This window comes from Mustela lutreola, chromosome 1, assembly GCF_030435805.1.
Source record: "Mustela lutreola isolate mMusLut2 chromosome 1, mMusLut2.pri, whole genome shotgun sequence".
Taxonomy (NCBI): Eukaryota; Metazoa; Chordata; class Mammalia; order Carnivora; family Mustelidae; genus Mustela; species Mustela lutreola.
Window position 1 is genome coordinate 66,725,215 of NC_081290.1, and position 14,195 is coordinate 66,739,409.

At 49.6% G+C, this 14,195-nt stretch overlaps 1 protein-coding gene across 2 annotated transcripts in view; it reads right to left on the bottom strand.

Moving 5' to 3' along the window:
• Positions 1–14,195, bottom strand: part of HTT (huntingtin) — a 138,107-nt gene that overhangs the window by 18,429 nt on the left and 105,483 nt on the right. For both annotated transcript variants that reach the window (XM_059166400.1, XM_059166391.1), the window contains 11 exons: positions 12,707–12,848; positions 11,126–11,305; positions 10,814–10,990; positions 10,442–10,518; positions 9,072–9,210; positions 7,931–8,053; positions 5,881–6,094; positions 5,392–5,537; positions 3,772–3,949; positions 2,751–2,846; positions 12–199 (listed from right to left, as the gene is read on the bottom strand). In XM_059166400.1, coding sequence (XP_059022383.1) covers positions 12–199; positions 2,751–2,846; positions 3,772–3,949; positions 5,392–5,537; positions 5,881–6,094; positions 7,931–8,053; positions 9,072–9,210; positions 10,442–10,518; positions 10,814–10,990; positions 11,126–11,305; positions 12,707–12,848 — 1,660 coding nt within the window. The remainder of the gene's footprint in view (positions 1–11; positions 200–2,750; positions 2,847–3,771; positions 3,950–5,391; positions 5,538–5,880; positions 6,095–7,930; positions 8,054–9,071; positions 9,211–10,441; positions 10,519–10,813; positions 10,991–11,125; positions 11,306–12,706; positions 12,849–14,195) is intronic.

Below are 14,195 nucleotides of genomic sequence, written 5' to 3' on the forward strand. Positions count from 1 at the left end.
AGCAGACTCACCAAGGGGGGCACGCGTGTGTAGCTGTTGACGAGGGGTAAGCGAGCCAGGCTGATGATGATGTTCCTGAGCACTGATGTGAGAAACGCAGGGGTGTTGCTGTTCCTTTTGTGCCCCAAGGCTAACACCGATGACAAAGACTCCACCATCTCTGCCACCATCGCACAGGCTGCAGTGATGTACGCCGGGTCTGAAAACAAACACCGGGGTTCCAAGGCCTGTTCTGTTGAGACACACAGCGAAGCTGCCACCTCTGCTCCTGCTCTTCCCACCCCTGCCAAGGCAAAGGCCCAGGCCTACAGCCAGCCGCTCAGCCTCAGCCGCAGAGCCCCCTAGACTCCCAGGCGGTACCAAGGTCCTGCAAGTTTCATCTCCATCCAGTATACCGAAACTGGCCATCCTCTCCGTGCTGGCCAGAACTGCGGTCTTCATCCCATCTCCCACACCCCACCCCAGCCCCTGCCCGCCCTGCACTGTGTGGCAGCACCTACTGGCCAACACCCAGGAGCCATCGTGCTCTGGCCTTCCCCAGTTCTCCTGGGACCCTGCGCTGCTCTCTCTGCCAGTGTGCAGAAAACTCCATTGTCCATCTCTGGCTCCATGTTTCCTGAGATCAGGGGCTCTCCCAGATTGCTGGTGGGATTTTGACAGGGTGCCAAGTCTCCCCTAGAAGTCGTAAGGCAGAACACTGAGGAACAGCCCACAGCCTTAGACAAGAGCCAGAGCATGTCAAGGGAAGGGACCGCTTTGCAGTCACGCTGAGTCTGACACAAGTATGAGCCAGAACATTACTGGCTGAGTTGACAAAACGTTCGGGGTTGTGCACGAGTATAACCCACAGTTCAGGAGATTCGACAGGATAAGCAATATCGTCATATGGAGAGGAGGCTCTCAATGGGCTTATGGAGTCAAGTCCCAACGAAGCTGCCTTCGATAATACTTTTTTTAAGTAAACTCTGTGCCTGGGGCTCAAGCTTCTGATAACAAGATCGAGAGTCGCATGCTCCACTGACTGAGCCAGCCAGGTGCCCCAATGGTCACTCTGTAAGAGCTATCATCCTGTCCAAGTGATAAAAAGAGCAAGTTCCCTCCTAGGGCTGGGAAGAAATCAGACGGTCTTCACTGGGCCCGGTGAATACTCAGGGTCGGCATGAACTAGACACACTCCTGTCTGGGGGCCTGTCTGCTCCGACTCGACCCCTTGAAATGCCTGAACTCTTTTCAGAGGAATGGAAATTCACATTATGACTAAAATTAGTCTGCTGAGCGTAACAAGATTGGCACATGTTCTCAGGGCTCTTAGGTATGTGATCCTCACACTAACCCAGGGTCAGTGCCATCTGTATCTGTACAGCAGAAGCACCAGATAATAACTTGCCAAGGCCATTCAGCTAGAACGTGGCCCAGCAGGGAGGTGAGTGTCCGCACAGCCCTCCTGTCTCAACAAGAAGTTATGAAATCACAGACTGGGGGCTGGCGGAACCAGAGAGCTTCAAGGAAAACACCTGCAGAGGAACTTGGCTGGGTCATGAAACACACTGCTCCTGGACAGTGATTTGATCACAGAACCCTCAGCAGGCGACCAGAAGAAAAATCACCATGCTGACCACGAATGACAGGAAGACGTTGTCCACGCCCAGCTGACACATGTGCCGGCGAAAGGACAAAGCATGTATGTACTTGTTCTGAAAAAAGGCACGTTTCCTAAGCCACCAGAGCATGGCGAAGACTCCAGGATTCCAAGGAAGAGTGTTCCATAAAAGAGGCAGCCAAGAACCGCCAAGGGCATGTGCTTCTCGTCTTTGGATCCGCCGCAGGCTGGCACTCCAGCCACACCCCCGGTGAAGATGCCGGGAGGCCCCCAGGAACAAGCAGTCACTTGGCCAAGAGCTCTCTTCCCGCCCTGCCTTGCCACACTGCCAGTGAAAGACCTGAATCAGGAGAGAACATGCACAGCCATGGCACACATCTAAGACTGGAAGCCCCGAGGAGCTGGAAGGGGTTAAAGTGGGTGGGATGTGGATGTTTATTCTGCAGGAAGAGCAGTAACTTTCATTTAAAAATCCACCAAAACAGAGGCTGAAATAGGCATCGGGTTACCTAACATTTGTGTGGGCAGGTCCACGAACCTCAAGTCCCTTAGTATTTTCATGCACTCATTCATCACTCTACAAATGTTCATTGGCAAGCACTTAGGACAGTGAGCACACAGGGCAGGAACGCAGCCTGTGGCTCCCCCCACCCCACCCCGAGCTCAGGGAACCGAGTCTGGGGGCGAGGCCTAGAGCCCAAGGGTGGAAGAACAGCTGTGACCAGGGGGTGGGGAGCACACGCAAGGTGACGTACTCAAATTGCCCTCAACTCTGGAGATAAGCAACAAAACGTAGCTAAATTAAGTAAGCTTTTAAGTGTCCACACTGACCCTTTAAAAAGTCTCTTTTATGAATAAATTTCAAGCCCTCATAAAAGCCAGGTAAGAAAGAATGGGTCTTGGGGCACGTGGGTGGCTCAGTCAATTACGCATCTGCCTTCAGTTCAGGTCATGATCTCAGGGTCCTGGGATCCAAGCCTGCATCAGGCTCCCTGCTCAGAGGGGAGTCTGCTTCTCCCTAGTCCACTCTTCTTGCCCCTGCCTGTTGTGCTCTCTCCCTCGCTCTCTCACAAATAAATAAATAAAATCTTTAAAAAAGGGGGGGGGGAGAAAGGAAGAATGGATGGATGGAATGAATCTTGAGACTTACTTTGTGTGTCTGAATCTATTTCGTTCTCTCTGGAAGCCTTCGGGATGTTCATCCTTCTCTCTGGACTAAGAAGCTGGTCCCCAGGCTGCACCACAACTAAAAATCACAACAGAACACACAATTTCCAAACACTTTTACTCTTCCTTATTATTCAAATTTTCACATTCATGCAAAGATTTCAAGATGACAGACTAAGTCAAATGAGGTGTAGATTTCCTATAGTCAGTTTTAGGTAGTAGGAGACATGGGCATCAGTGTCTGGACTAGTCTGAAAGGCACAGGACTTGACTTCTACACTGAGATTTCCACGGCTCTCCACTGCCTGCTGCTTGTCACCTCCTGCCCTGGAGGTCTTTATCAGACAGCTCGTGACTCATTACTGCTAAAAGCATCACTGCGATCCCCAAGAAGTCTGGCTTTGAAAAATTACTCCCTAGATCTTCGTTTTCAAGCTGACTACAAATGCACAGATGAAAACAATTTAAACAATGAAACTTCAAAACACCCTCTAACATGTAAACTATAATGTCCAATTTTTGGGAAATTCTGGTTAATGACCCTTGTTAAGGACACTGTCCCTTGAAAAGAATAAGTCATTTTATTTTATAATATATTACTATTACAATGCATTATAGGAACAAGCATTTTGACTATAACAGAAAACAATCTTCCTAATGTAATCTTATTAAATCTTATGGTCATGTGGGACTAAAAGCATGAAACAGTCAAGTAGGACCAGGGATCAAAGGGACATAAAATTAGGAGTATTTTTTATGAAAGCTGGAACTCCAAAATCTAAGCAAAATGACTACAAAAGCAAATTTAAATCCAATTCCAGCGCAGAATCCAAGCCCCTAGAGATGTACACAAGGCCCATGTTTTATCCACCAAGTCACCTCCGGTTCCTGGTTCGGCCCCTGGTAAACAGGTGACATGAAATAAAGGCATGTGCCCCAATCTGCAAAGCTGAGTGCTGGTGCCAGTAACAGAGGAGAAAAACATGCTATGGCCATAGACTCACCGGCTTCCAGAACGAAACGGACACAGTGAATGAGAGAGCAGGCATGGGTCACCATCTCCGGGGAGGAGAGTGTGCTCCAGAGGCTGGGGAGCTGCAGGGCCAGGCAGCAGCAGTCCAGGCCCGCCTGAAGGTCCAGACTCAGCGGGATCTGCTCATGGATCAGATGCCACGCCAGGGCCTAAAGGGGAGGTTGGCGTTACCAAAGGCTCAGGCCCATTTCCTTCCTGTCTTCAGGCTGTCGGGGAAGCAAACCACCCCCAGCTCTCCGGGAACTGGCCCAAACACGAGAGGCTGGTGGGACTGACTGCACTCCAAGAGGGACGGTACCCTGTTACCGACTCCCTTACATTCAAGCCTGACCACTCGCTCCCAAGGGTGCCCAGGCTTGCTTCTCTGCCAGGATAGCCACCCTGATCTCACTGCTCCTCCTTCCTGCAGCTTCATGGACTCCTCTAGAAGTCCTTCCCTGACCACATGGTCTCCAGGCTAAGCTTCTCAGGGCTCCCAGGGTGCAGGCAGGCCCTGCCTCAGTCAGAGTCAGAGCCTGAATCAGAGAGCATGGAGCCTGGAGACAGCCAGGCTTGGGATCAAATGCCCACCAAATAACCCACCAAACCTAAGCCCTGCTTTCCTCGTCTGTGAAATGGGACAACAGAGCCCATCTTGCCCCGCACACGGAAGGCATGGACTGCTGCTGGCAGTGACCATGCTGTACCAGAACTGTCCGCTTGCCGGCTGGCCTGAGCACCGCACCAAAACCTCCAGGACTAGTGTCAGCGGCCATCTGTCTTGGCCCGGGTCCAGACCAGGGCCCGTTGGTTGTGCACCCTCCTCACACCTACCTCTCTGCCTGCTGGGAAGTGACGGGTGGAGCTGAGGCTGAGTCAGCAATGTCCATTTCAGGCTGACTAACAGCTCAGGCCCTCTGGCTGCAAGGATGCAGGCTAGACTGTTTGCCACAAGTTGTATGGAAAGGTGATGCACCCACAGTATGTACACATTTGGGGGGTGATCATAAGTGCTAACACAGAGTGCTTAATTTCCCATGCCTGAAACATCCAGGTTTTTACTCTATTTAAAACATAATAATTTTCCCAGACTAATTTCTTTAATTATCTAAAATCAGGATCCAAACTACATTCGCAGTGTTTCCTTTTCCTTAGAGAAAACATATTTAATGGATGTCTATCCAGAAATTGAAGGCATCTTAGAATCAAGGAACGAGAACCACACACAAGCACAGGACTCTGCCCACTGTTTGGGAGACCCTGGAAGGTTTCTGCTCACCTCTCCAGTCCTCCTTGCTTTTCCCCACCAGACCCTCCTCTAAGACCTGTGCCCTCGCCCAGACACGCCTCGGGGAGAAGGCATAGGTAGGAGCCCAGGTCCCAGGCCAGCTGGAAAGTAGGCACAGGAAGTGCTGTGTGGCCAACATCACAAGGCACCTGTGAGGAGCCCCACAGCCAGAGGGGTGAATGGGCTCAGGAAAGTAGGGAACGGATGCAGTGCTTGACCCTTCGCAGTTATCCCCCCAGTGAGGAGAGAAGGTGCCCAACTGCACAGCTCCAGGGTTTCCTACTTCTCCAGTGACAGTGTCTTGGCACAGAAGCACAGACTTACCTCGAGGGTCATGACCACAAACTTCACAGTGTCCCTCTCCTTCTCAGGGGGGAGGTGCAAATGGCTGGGCAGTTTGGGGAACACCAGCAGGTACTGGGCCAGGGCCCGGGCCAGAGTGGTCAAGGACCGATATAACATGCCATCCCCTGAAACACAAGACTGCGGGTGAACACAATTCCAGCAGGAGCTCATGACCCGGAAAAGGCAGTCAGTCCATTCTCAGAGAATCTACGAGATTGTGCGTGTGACTCGGGACACGCTGTCCTCTGAGGCCTATGCTAGTGTTCCTCCAGGGGGAGGCAGAGGAACGGCAAAGGGGCAAACACACCAAAAGACAACTGGACCAAGGGTCCCTAGCCCTGTCTCTTGGTCATCTCTGCATATGCTTTCAGTTTATCAACAGCATTTATTGTACCTTTACTCAGTGCAAAGTACAATACTGTTCTAGGGCATTTTTTTAAAAATAAAAGAAGTTTTAATTTTAACTACCAAATAGATCATTCAACTTGTTCCAGTAGGCAGTGGCCTCCACAGGCAGGAATGGCTGGAAGACATGATGGGCAGCAGGAAGCTGCTGAACCAGGCTGGTCACACGGTCCAGAGTTGCTAGGCGAGCTGCTTCAAAAAGGGGGCTCCTCTGGCCCCCAGAGACTTCGCACATGCCCAGGCCCAGGCATGGGGCCAGCAGGCTTAAGTTGAATTCCTGAATTAGGATGTTAAAAGTTCAACAATTACACACTTTCAACCAGGCAAGAAAAACACAACAGAAGAAAGGATAATGCAAACATTTCGGAGAAAGCACAGACAAGTAAACCACAGCAATGTATTTTGAAGAATATTCTACTTCCCAGAATAAATACCATATGCTCTGCGAAGCATATTTCTGGTCTCTTTGGGGTACTTTGGTATTAAAGAAAGATTTTAAATTTTTCTATGCCTTCAGATTTGTTTGAAATAAGAAACTGAACATATAAGGGGCGCCTGGGTGGCTCAGTGGGTTAAGCCGCTGCCTTCGGCTCAGGTCATGATCTCAGAGTCCTGGGATCGAGTCCCGCATCAGGCTCTCTGCTCAGCAGGGAGCCTGCTTTCCTCTCTCTCTCTGCCTGCCTCTCCATCTACTTGTGATTTCTCTCTGTCAAATAAATAAATAAAATCTTTAAAAAAAAAAAAAAAAAAAAAAAAAGAAACTGAACATATGTGATTTATAAGTGATGAAAATACAAAATGAAGCTGACATACCACCCAAGAAATCCAGTGAAACACCAAACACTCCCCGAGTTTGAGAAAGATAAGTTATGTCTAAAGGCAGCCAAAATAAACCAAAATGGCCACAACTGTTGGTGAGAAGCAGCATTTCTATGACAGTGGATCCAGTTGTACTGGGTTTTGCCAACTTTTAAAAATTGATTTTTTGGGCCAATTTTCACGAAGAATATTCATCTCATTTTAGGTAACAATCAGAAAAGCCTATGTCATCATCAGTAACCAAAACTGAACCTTTCTGCTACAGCCAGAACTTTTAAGCTATTAAAAAGTCCAATTACTGAATTTGAGAAATTCAGTAACTGGATCGTTAAGCAAATTTATCATTCAGCAAATCAGCTTTCACTGAATGGAGCTTAAATTGATTTTAGCAAGCTGAGTTTGAGCCAATGCAGTTTTTTCAACACAGCTACTGCTGTCAAAGTGATGAAAAATCAGTACTTGGGAACATACGGCTGTGTGCCTCTGCCCCAAGTCCCTTCACCCATAACCGGTCCCTCCTTTGCTGCCTGCCCCCCAGGGCCCTGCTGTGCCCCATTCCCACATGGCCCATTAAGGCTGCACTAAACACCTGAGGGTTTAGCCAGCTGCTCATCCTTGGAGGTCTGGGACAAAAGCTGCCAAGGCTGCAGCTGGTTGCAACTGGGGTCTCCAGTCCCCACAGGACCTGTCCAGGAGCTAAGGGCAGGGACACAAGGCTCTGCAAGGCCTCCCAGCCTGCATTCCTGCATAACATCAAGGGTGGGGACGGAGACCTCATGATCTGTAGGGTGTAAGCCTAACTACACATTGTGAATGGTTATATACACCATAGGTAACAGGGAGTGGGGCCTCACTGGATGATGTAGGGGTACAGGGACCTCACCACATAAAACAGTGGGAGGGGTCTTACTAAAATCAACTTCCAGAACACCACTAGGATAAGTTAAAATCATCTAGCATGACACCATTTTCATACCTGTCCTCATGATGATGAGGACATACGATGAGAACAGACTGCAACCTAAGAGAACCTCTTTTCTTCAAATGCATGGGAAGCTGAATTAGACACAATTTACCTCCTTTTGGACTCTAATGCAGCTGAAATAACGTCCTGTCCCACCTGGATTAGACTTACCCTGCGTCCTGTCCCATCTAGACTGGAGTCTCCCAGGCTCCAGCCTGTATCAGTCTCTGCCATTGAGGCAGAAAAGTGAGTGGCCCATGTCCTAAGCTAGTCACATGAGGATAAAACAAATCAGGCACCCTGCCAGCACCCCGCTGTTCTCCACCGTACCGAGTTCATCATGAATGTGCTCATGTCACTGGGAGGAAGCCGATTCACCAGTTCTGCCCCTTCCAGCAGTGCAGAATCTGACCTAGTCCAGCACTGGGATTTGACTAGACGCAGGTACCAGTCCTGGGAAGAAAAAGGTGGATAACCCAATGAAATTTGGCATGGCTTTTAAGGGGCTTCAACTCTACTATGTGTGCTGTTTCTTTACCCACTGCCCCTCACATCCTGTGGACCAGTGGCCTCCTGGGGACTAAGAATGTGGCTTCTGTGAAATTGGATTCCAGCTGGATTCTAGGTGGCGATGCAGCCACTCACCAAACCACCAGCCTTTTCCATAGGAATCACTACAAAGGCTGTATCTTGGGACTTGCTGTTCCCACCTGGACAGCCTCTGCTTCTCCCCTCCCCTGGTGAACACCCACCTATCCTCCTAACTCAGTTCAAGTACTAGGGCAGCAGGCCCTCCACTCTGTGCCCTCGTCCTCTGTCCACCCTTTGCCTCCCAACGTCTTCTACTGGGGTGTTTGCAATGCTCCTCTCTTCCCAAGGACAGTGCAGCATTCACCCTAGCACTGCCGTTCTGTGCCTAGACTATGGATTTTCAAACTCCAAGCTCAGGTCTACACTGACCTCCCCCAGAAAGCAGGGTACCAACAATCAGCCAAGGCCCCAAACGGTCCCCAGCTCTGAGATGTGAGTAGCAAGGGTCGTGACCACGTACCAGGGTCCTTGGGAAGGCACAGTCACCACACAGGAGGTCAGTAGGTTTAAGGAGAGGCAGACAGGCGCAGACAAGCCAAGTGGGTGAGCACAACCCTATGCAGGCTACAGCCACTGCTTTCCTGACTCTCCCATCTCCCTGATGCCAAGATGCCAAGCCAGCATTTTCTTTTTCACCCCACAGTTCTGTTCATGCCTAGGCTGGGCCTCAGGAATACTGTCAGTGATGGGACCCTCTCCACTGCTGGCAAGGAATGGCAGGCTGGGAGCCCCCAGGGACCACACCAGGTGCCAGAATGTCCTGCTGCCTGAGCTGCCCCACTACATGCTCCAGATTTGCCAAAGATGTAGAAGACGCACAGGAATGGCTGGTGTGCAGAGTGGGCCCCTCATGCCACATGCACACGGGCTGGACACGTACTTTGTCTGGAACCATGGTCTCCAGTGCCAGGGGCCCATCCCTGTCCAGCGGATGGGACGTGCCCAGAGGAGAAGGGCCGCGTGAGCCAGGTGCGGTGGCGAGACGAAGCCTGTCCAGCAGGGAGTAGAGCCTCTGGTGTCTGGAATCCGATCACACGTGGGGTTAGAGCACAGTCTCCCAGGTTATGAAGTGACAGTGGCTTCTTAAAGCGAGATGCAACATGTTTGACACTTTCTCTTCAGAGCATCTCAACAACACTTAGACACGGCATGATGCAAATTCAGACTCTAGATTATTTTTAATAACCACAGTACATGCCCCACAAATGTTCTGCAGACATTTCATTTAGACTCAGACGCTGTAGCAGGCAATACATGGTTTAACAGCTAATAAAAGCATTCTTTACAAATGCAAAAGAGATAATCTATTCTAAGATCCAAGCAAACAAAATCTCCCATTGATTCTCCCGACGTAATACAATGTATACCAATCTGTGTTCACTTTCTAGAGGAAGCACCACATCTGGCAAAAGATATTTATAATCTTCTTCATCTGTGCAGAATACTAAGTCTGGAGTCAAAAAATAAGAGTCCGAACTTCTACCATCTGCTATGAGAGCAACAACCTCATGATGCAAATCACAACACGACTGGGCCCAGCAGACTGGAAAATCATGAAAACCGTGTGCTGCTGAGCAGGCTGGATGCCTTCCCAAACAAGGACGCTGGCAACGAGCTACTGTGTGGCAATTCTGCTCTGTTCTTGCTCCTCTGCGTGCACTCCTGCGAGTGCACACACACCTTCCCCCATGTGGAGGGGAAAAAGGTGAAATTCAAAGGTAAAATGTATTTTATTTACTTGTATAAACAGATAATAGATGTCACGATCTCTGATAAAGGCTTCTAAAAGACTAGGCAGCGGAATTAAGTGACAAACATTAGAATGAGATCACATTTTAACGAGACGCAGAGGTCATTTTTGCATGCCAGGAGCTAGGTAACATCTTTCAGACTCGCCCGCTCTCACGTGGCAGCTAGGTACGTGCACTGGCTTGGCTACGATCAAACCGGTCACTCTCATTCTCCTGTATCACAGGTGTTAGACACGGGCAACCTGGACACGCACAGGCCTCAGCCAGCCAACAGAGTGCAGGCATGTCCCTGTCACCACAGGTGACAGGTGGTGCTGCCCGTTCAGCTCCCTTTACATAAAGTGAGGGCCCATTTTGTTGAATTTAGGAAGGTTTTCTATTAGGGCCTTTCTGCAGCGAACTGGTCTAGAAAGCACATCGGTCTCCCACCCAGAGTTCATTCCCTTACAAATCTAAGTGTTTCTATGGAGAAGAAAGGGACGCCTGAAGGGAGCATTACCTCTGCGCCAGCCCGCTGCTCTGAAGGTACTCCTGGATCCTGCTCAGCTCCTCTGCGGGCAGCTGAGCCGCACTGCTCTGAAGGAGACAGCAACACATCAGCCAAGTGTGTGCCATGGAAGGAGTCATAATAACCCCACTCTACTTCAGAGGTAAAGACCACAGTGTACAGTTTGTTGTAGCAGAGGCACACAGGCAGAAAGTACGAGAAGTGTTCCTGTCAGGCACACAAGGAATGACTGACTCGTGCACCTCATACATGCTTCTCCCAGGGTTGTGTGAAGAACATGTCCAGGGAGGAGAAAACCAGGCAAGGGCTCTGCCAGCCCTGCAAAGTTCTCAGTAAAAATCAGCGTCAGTGTTTTTCTGGTACCTGTAAATTTGCAGCCAGAAGCATTTCCACCCGGCGACAAGCCAGCGTGTCAACCATGCGAGCCAGCACACGGAATGGAGTGCACAACAGCTTGTCCACGTACAACGTCAGCACAGCACCTGACTGGCTGAGGTGGATCCCTTCCAAGCACTGAAGTGTCTTCTTCAGGGTGGTCGGCTGGTGGGGGGCACAGGAAAGCAGAGAGAGCACATGATGGGCCAACGGGAGTCAGCAGTTTAAAAATTCCAATAGTACATTTCTATGGTGGGGAAAAAGCCCCTGACTGGCTCTGCCAGTATGAGGGAGACTTACGGTGGAAAGATTTTCACAGCGGGACTGAATTGCTTGGATGAAGAGGCCACTGGCAGCAGAGTTCCGGTGAACAGCACTAATGAAATCCTGCACGGGAGGCTCGTGGGACAGACTGATGAGGTCCTGGATATGATTCACGATGAGCCACGTTAGGTGCTCTGAATCGTGCAGGTTCTGACACTGCAGAGAAGGAATGAAAAGACTCGTTCTCAAGTAGATAAGGACAGAACAGATGTGGATGCCCCAGAAAAGGCCAGAAGAGGTGGGAAGGGGAAAACAAATTCCAAAGTATAATCCTCACTGAAGCTATCTAGTGTCTGACCACCCATGATCATCAGGGTCAGAACTGACCTCACAGCCTCTGGCACCTTCTACCCTCCACTGGGGCTGAAGCGGTTGGTGGTCGGACCCCACCCGCCATGGGCACCTGCTAAGGACCGGCAACCCCACGGCAGTGGGGCCCTGCCCCTGGGTCACGACCCGCGCCGTGATGTAAGAACAGGTGACACAGCCTGGTCTGTCCAGGCTCTGTTGGTCTGGCCAACAGAGAGTGCTCCCCAGTTCTCCTTCTCTGGCTCTGTGACAGGCCAGTGGGGAAAATGGGTTCCCTGTACCTGCCACAGTTTTGATAGAATTCCTGAATCCAAAATATGAATAGATTCCATGAATCAAATGGACATTAAGGGGAGAAATTTAAGATTTATAAGGAAATAAATATCCATCTTTGAGTATATATGTTGCCTTTTCACCTTAATTCATAATCCTCCTAGGCAGAAATTATAAAATGAGACCAATTCTTTGACATCTGGTTAATGATTAATATTTTCCATGTGGTATAATTTGATAGTATTAGTTTATAAAACTAGTATTTTCCTTACATTTCTGTGAAAGACATTATACAATTATACTAAATTATTTCTCAGAAGTAAAACAAGATAGAAAAACTAATTCAACATAAAGAATATTAATCAAAAAATGAGTAACAATTAAAAAAAAAATCTGTATGACAACCACCACTTGCTAAGAGTGCCCTTCTTTTCCAGTTGAAAACGTCACATGCTTTGCTGTGTGAAAACAGTATGAACATGGCGCTGTGTTTGTGCCAAAGAAACACACATGCTGTAACTAGTGGAGAAAAAGCACCAAATCCCAGCCAAAATGCCACAACAGGTTTTTTGAGTAGTGCAGTTATAAAGAGGCTGTATTTTCTTGTTTATTGGTTTTTATCAATTTTCCATGTTAAAATGTGTTGCTAGTTTTATGGTCAAAAGCTCTACAGAAGTTATTTTTAAAAAATGGATGATTCCAACAAGAATTCATTTTAAAATGCAACAATGGGCACCAACCTCCTCTGCACAGATGGGATGTTTAAAGCAGAACCCCACTCCAAGTCACCCTCGCTGAGGCGGTGACAGCGGAGTGAAACCTTCCACAGACAAACCTCCACATCCGTGACCAGCCGGAGAAGGATGGGACACCTGCTGTGGCCCCGAGGCAACGGCGGGAGGTCGGTCTGCAGGAGCGTCCCCCGCACTGGGGCTCTCTGGCCCCCTGCCCGCCGGGACCCGTGTCCTGACTTACGACATAATCGCAGAAGAGAATGAGAGCTCCCCTTCGCACTATCTCTCTATTGCACATCCCAAGCTTGCAGGCCGCACCAGGGTCCTCCTCCTCTCCAGGCATCTGGGGGCTGAGTGACTTCGTACTGGACAGACTGCGTCTCCTGTAAGGAGCAACAGATGCACTGACCATGTTTCCGGGATGAAAACAAGCTTCTCTTCAAAGCAGAAGATGACCAGAAGCTCAGTTCCTGTGCTGAAGCAGACAGGGTTACAGTCCTGCCGCACACTCTTAGTGACCGACTTCTGAACCGTGGCAAAGCACGTGTGGGTGTCCCAAGAACATGGAGATCTCACGGGTGAACAGTCCAATGCTCGACTTAAGGCAGAATCTGCATTGAAGCCGCACTTTCCACCGGTGCTCAGGCACTGGGCTCCCCCTGACCGTCCACGATTCCCAGCGCAGATCTGTGTGATAGCCGCGCCCATCTCCCAGGACAGAGCCCTCATGCGGCTGGACTTGACCACAGGACGAATGGCGAGATGCTGCCACCCTCACCGGCCCACAGGGGATGTGCCACCACGCCACTGTCGGAGAGCACTTCTGCAAAACTCGCTCACCACTTGCGAAGGTTACTTCACTTCTCAGTTGATGGGATTACACCCTTGGGATTCCCCAATGCTGCCACAAGCCCTCAGACGCACATGTCGCCACACCTGTGAACAGCCCCTGACTGCAGAGCCTAACCAGGGATGATACCCCTCCCTTAGCAACAAAGAGCCTAGGCATCTCTGCTGAGGCTTAGCAGGGACAGAGGTCACGTGAGGACAAGAATATTCTGAAATTTCTCAACTTTTCCTACAACACCTCAAAATTTACAAGAGAATTGGTATAAAATATTCTGCAAGTTAAAAAAAAATGTCCCAACTGCAATTTCCCTGTCCTCAGCTGGTGAGGGGATGTGCCACGACTATTATCTGTACAACGGAATACTATTCACTGTTCCGAGTGAATACTATTCACTCATCCAAAGAACGCACCACTGAGCCATGCAAGGCCATAAATGAGCTTTATATCTCCTGCACTAAGTGACAAAGCCAGACTCAAAAAGCTACAGACTGCAGAACTCTATCCATACGGCATTCTGCAACAGGCTGAACACAGGGATGGAGCACGGACCAGTAACTGGGGGGCAGGGGGCTGAGGGTGACCACAGAGGACAAACAGGACATTCTGAAGTTACAGAAAGATCCTATATTGTGACTATGGCGGTATTCACCTGACAATATTTGGTACAAAAGAGTGTGTTTCTGTGTAGCGTTTAAGTCATAGGTCAATGAAAAACCCACCAACAGAAACACCTCCTCTTCTCAGCCTTCCAGCCAGCCCCCATTTCATGATGGTATGGCTACAGGGGAGCCTCTGTGGGGAAGAGGGCAGAGCCTGCAATTCAATTTGAATGTCAACCCATGTTAATCCAAACTGAGTCCCAGCTTGTAGTGGGCAGCCC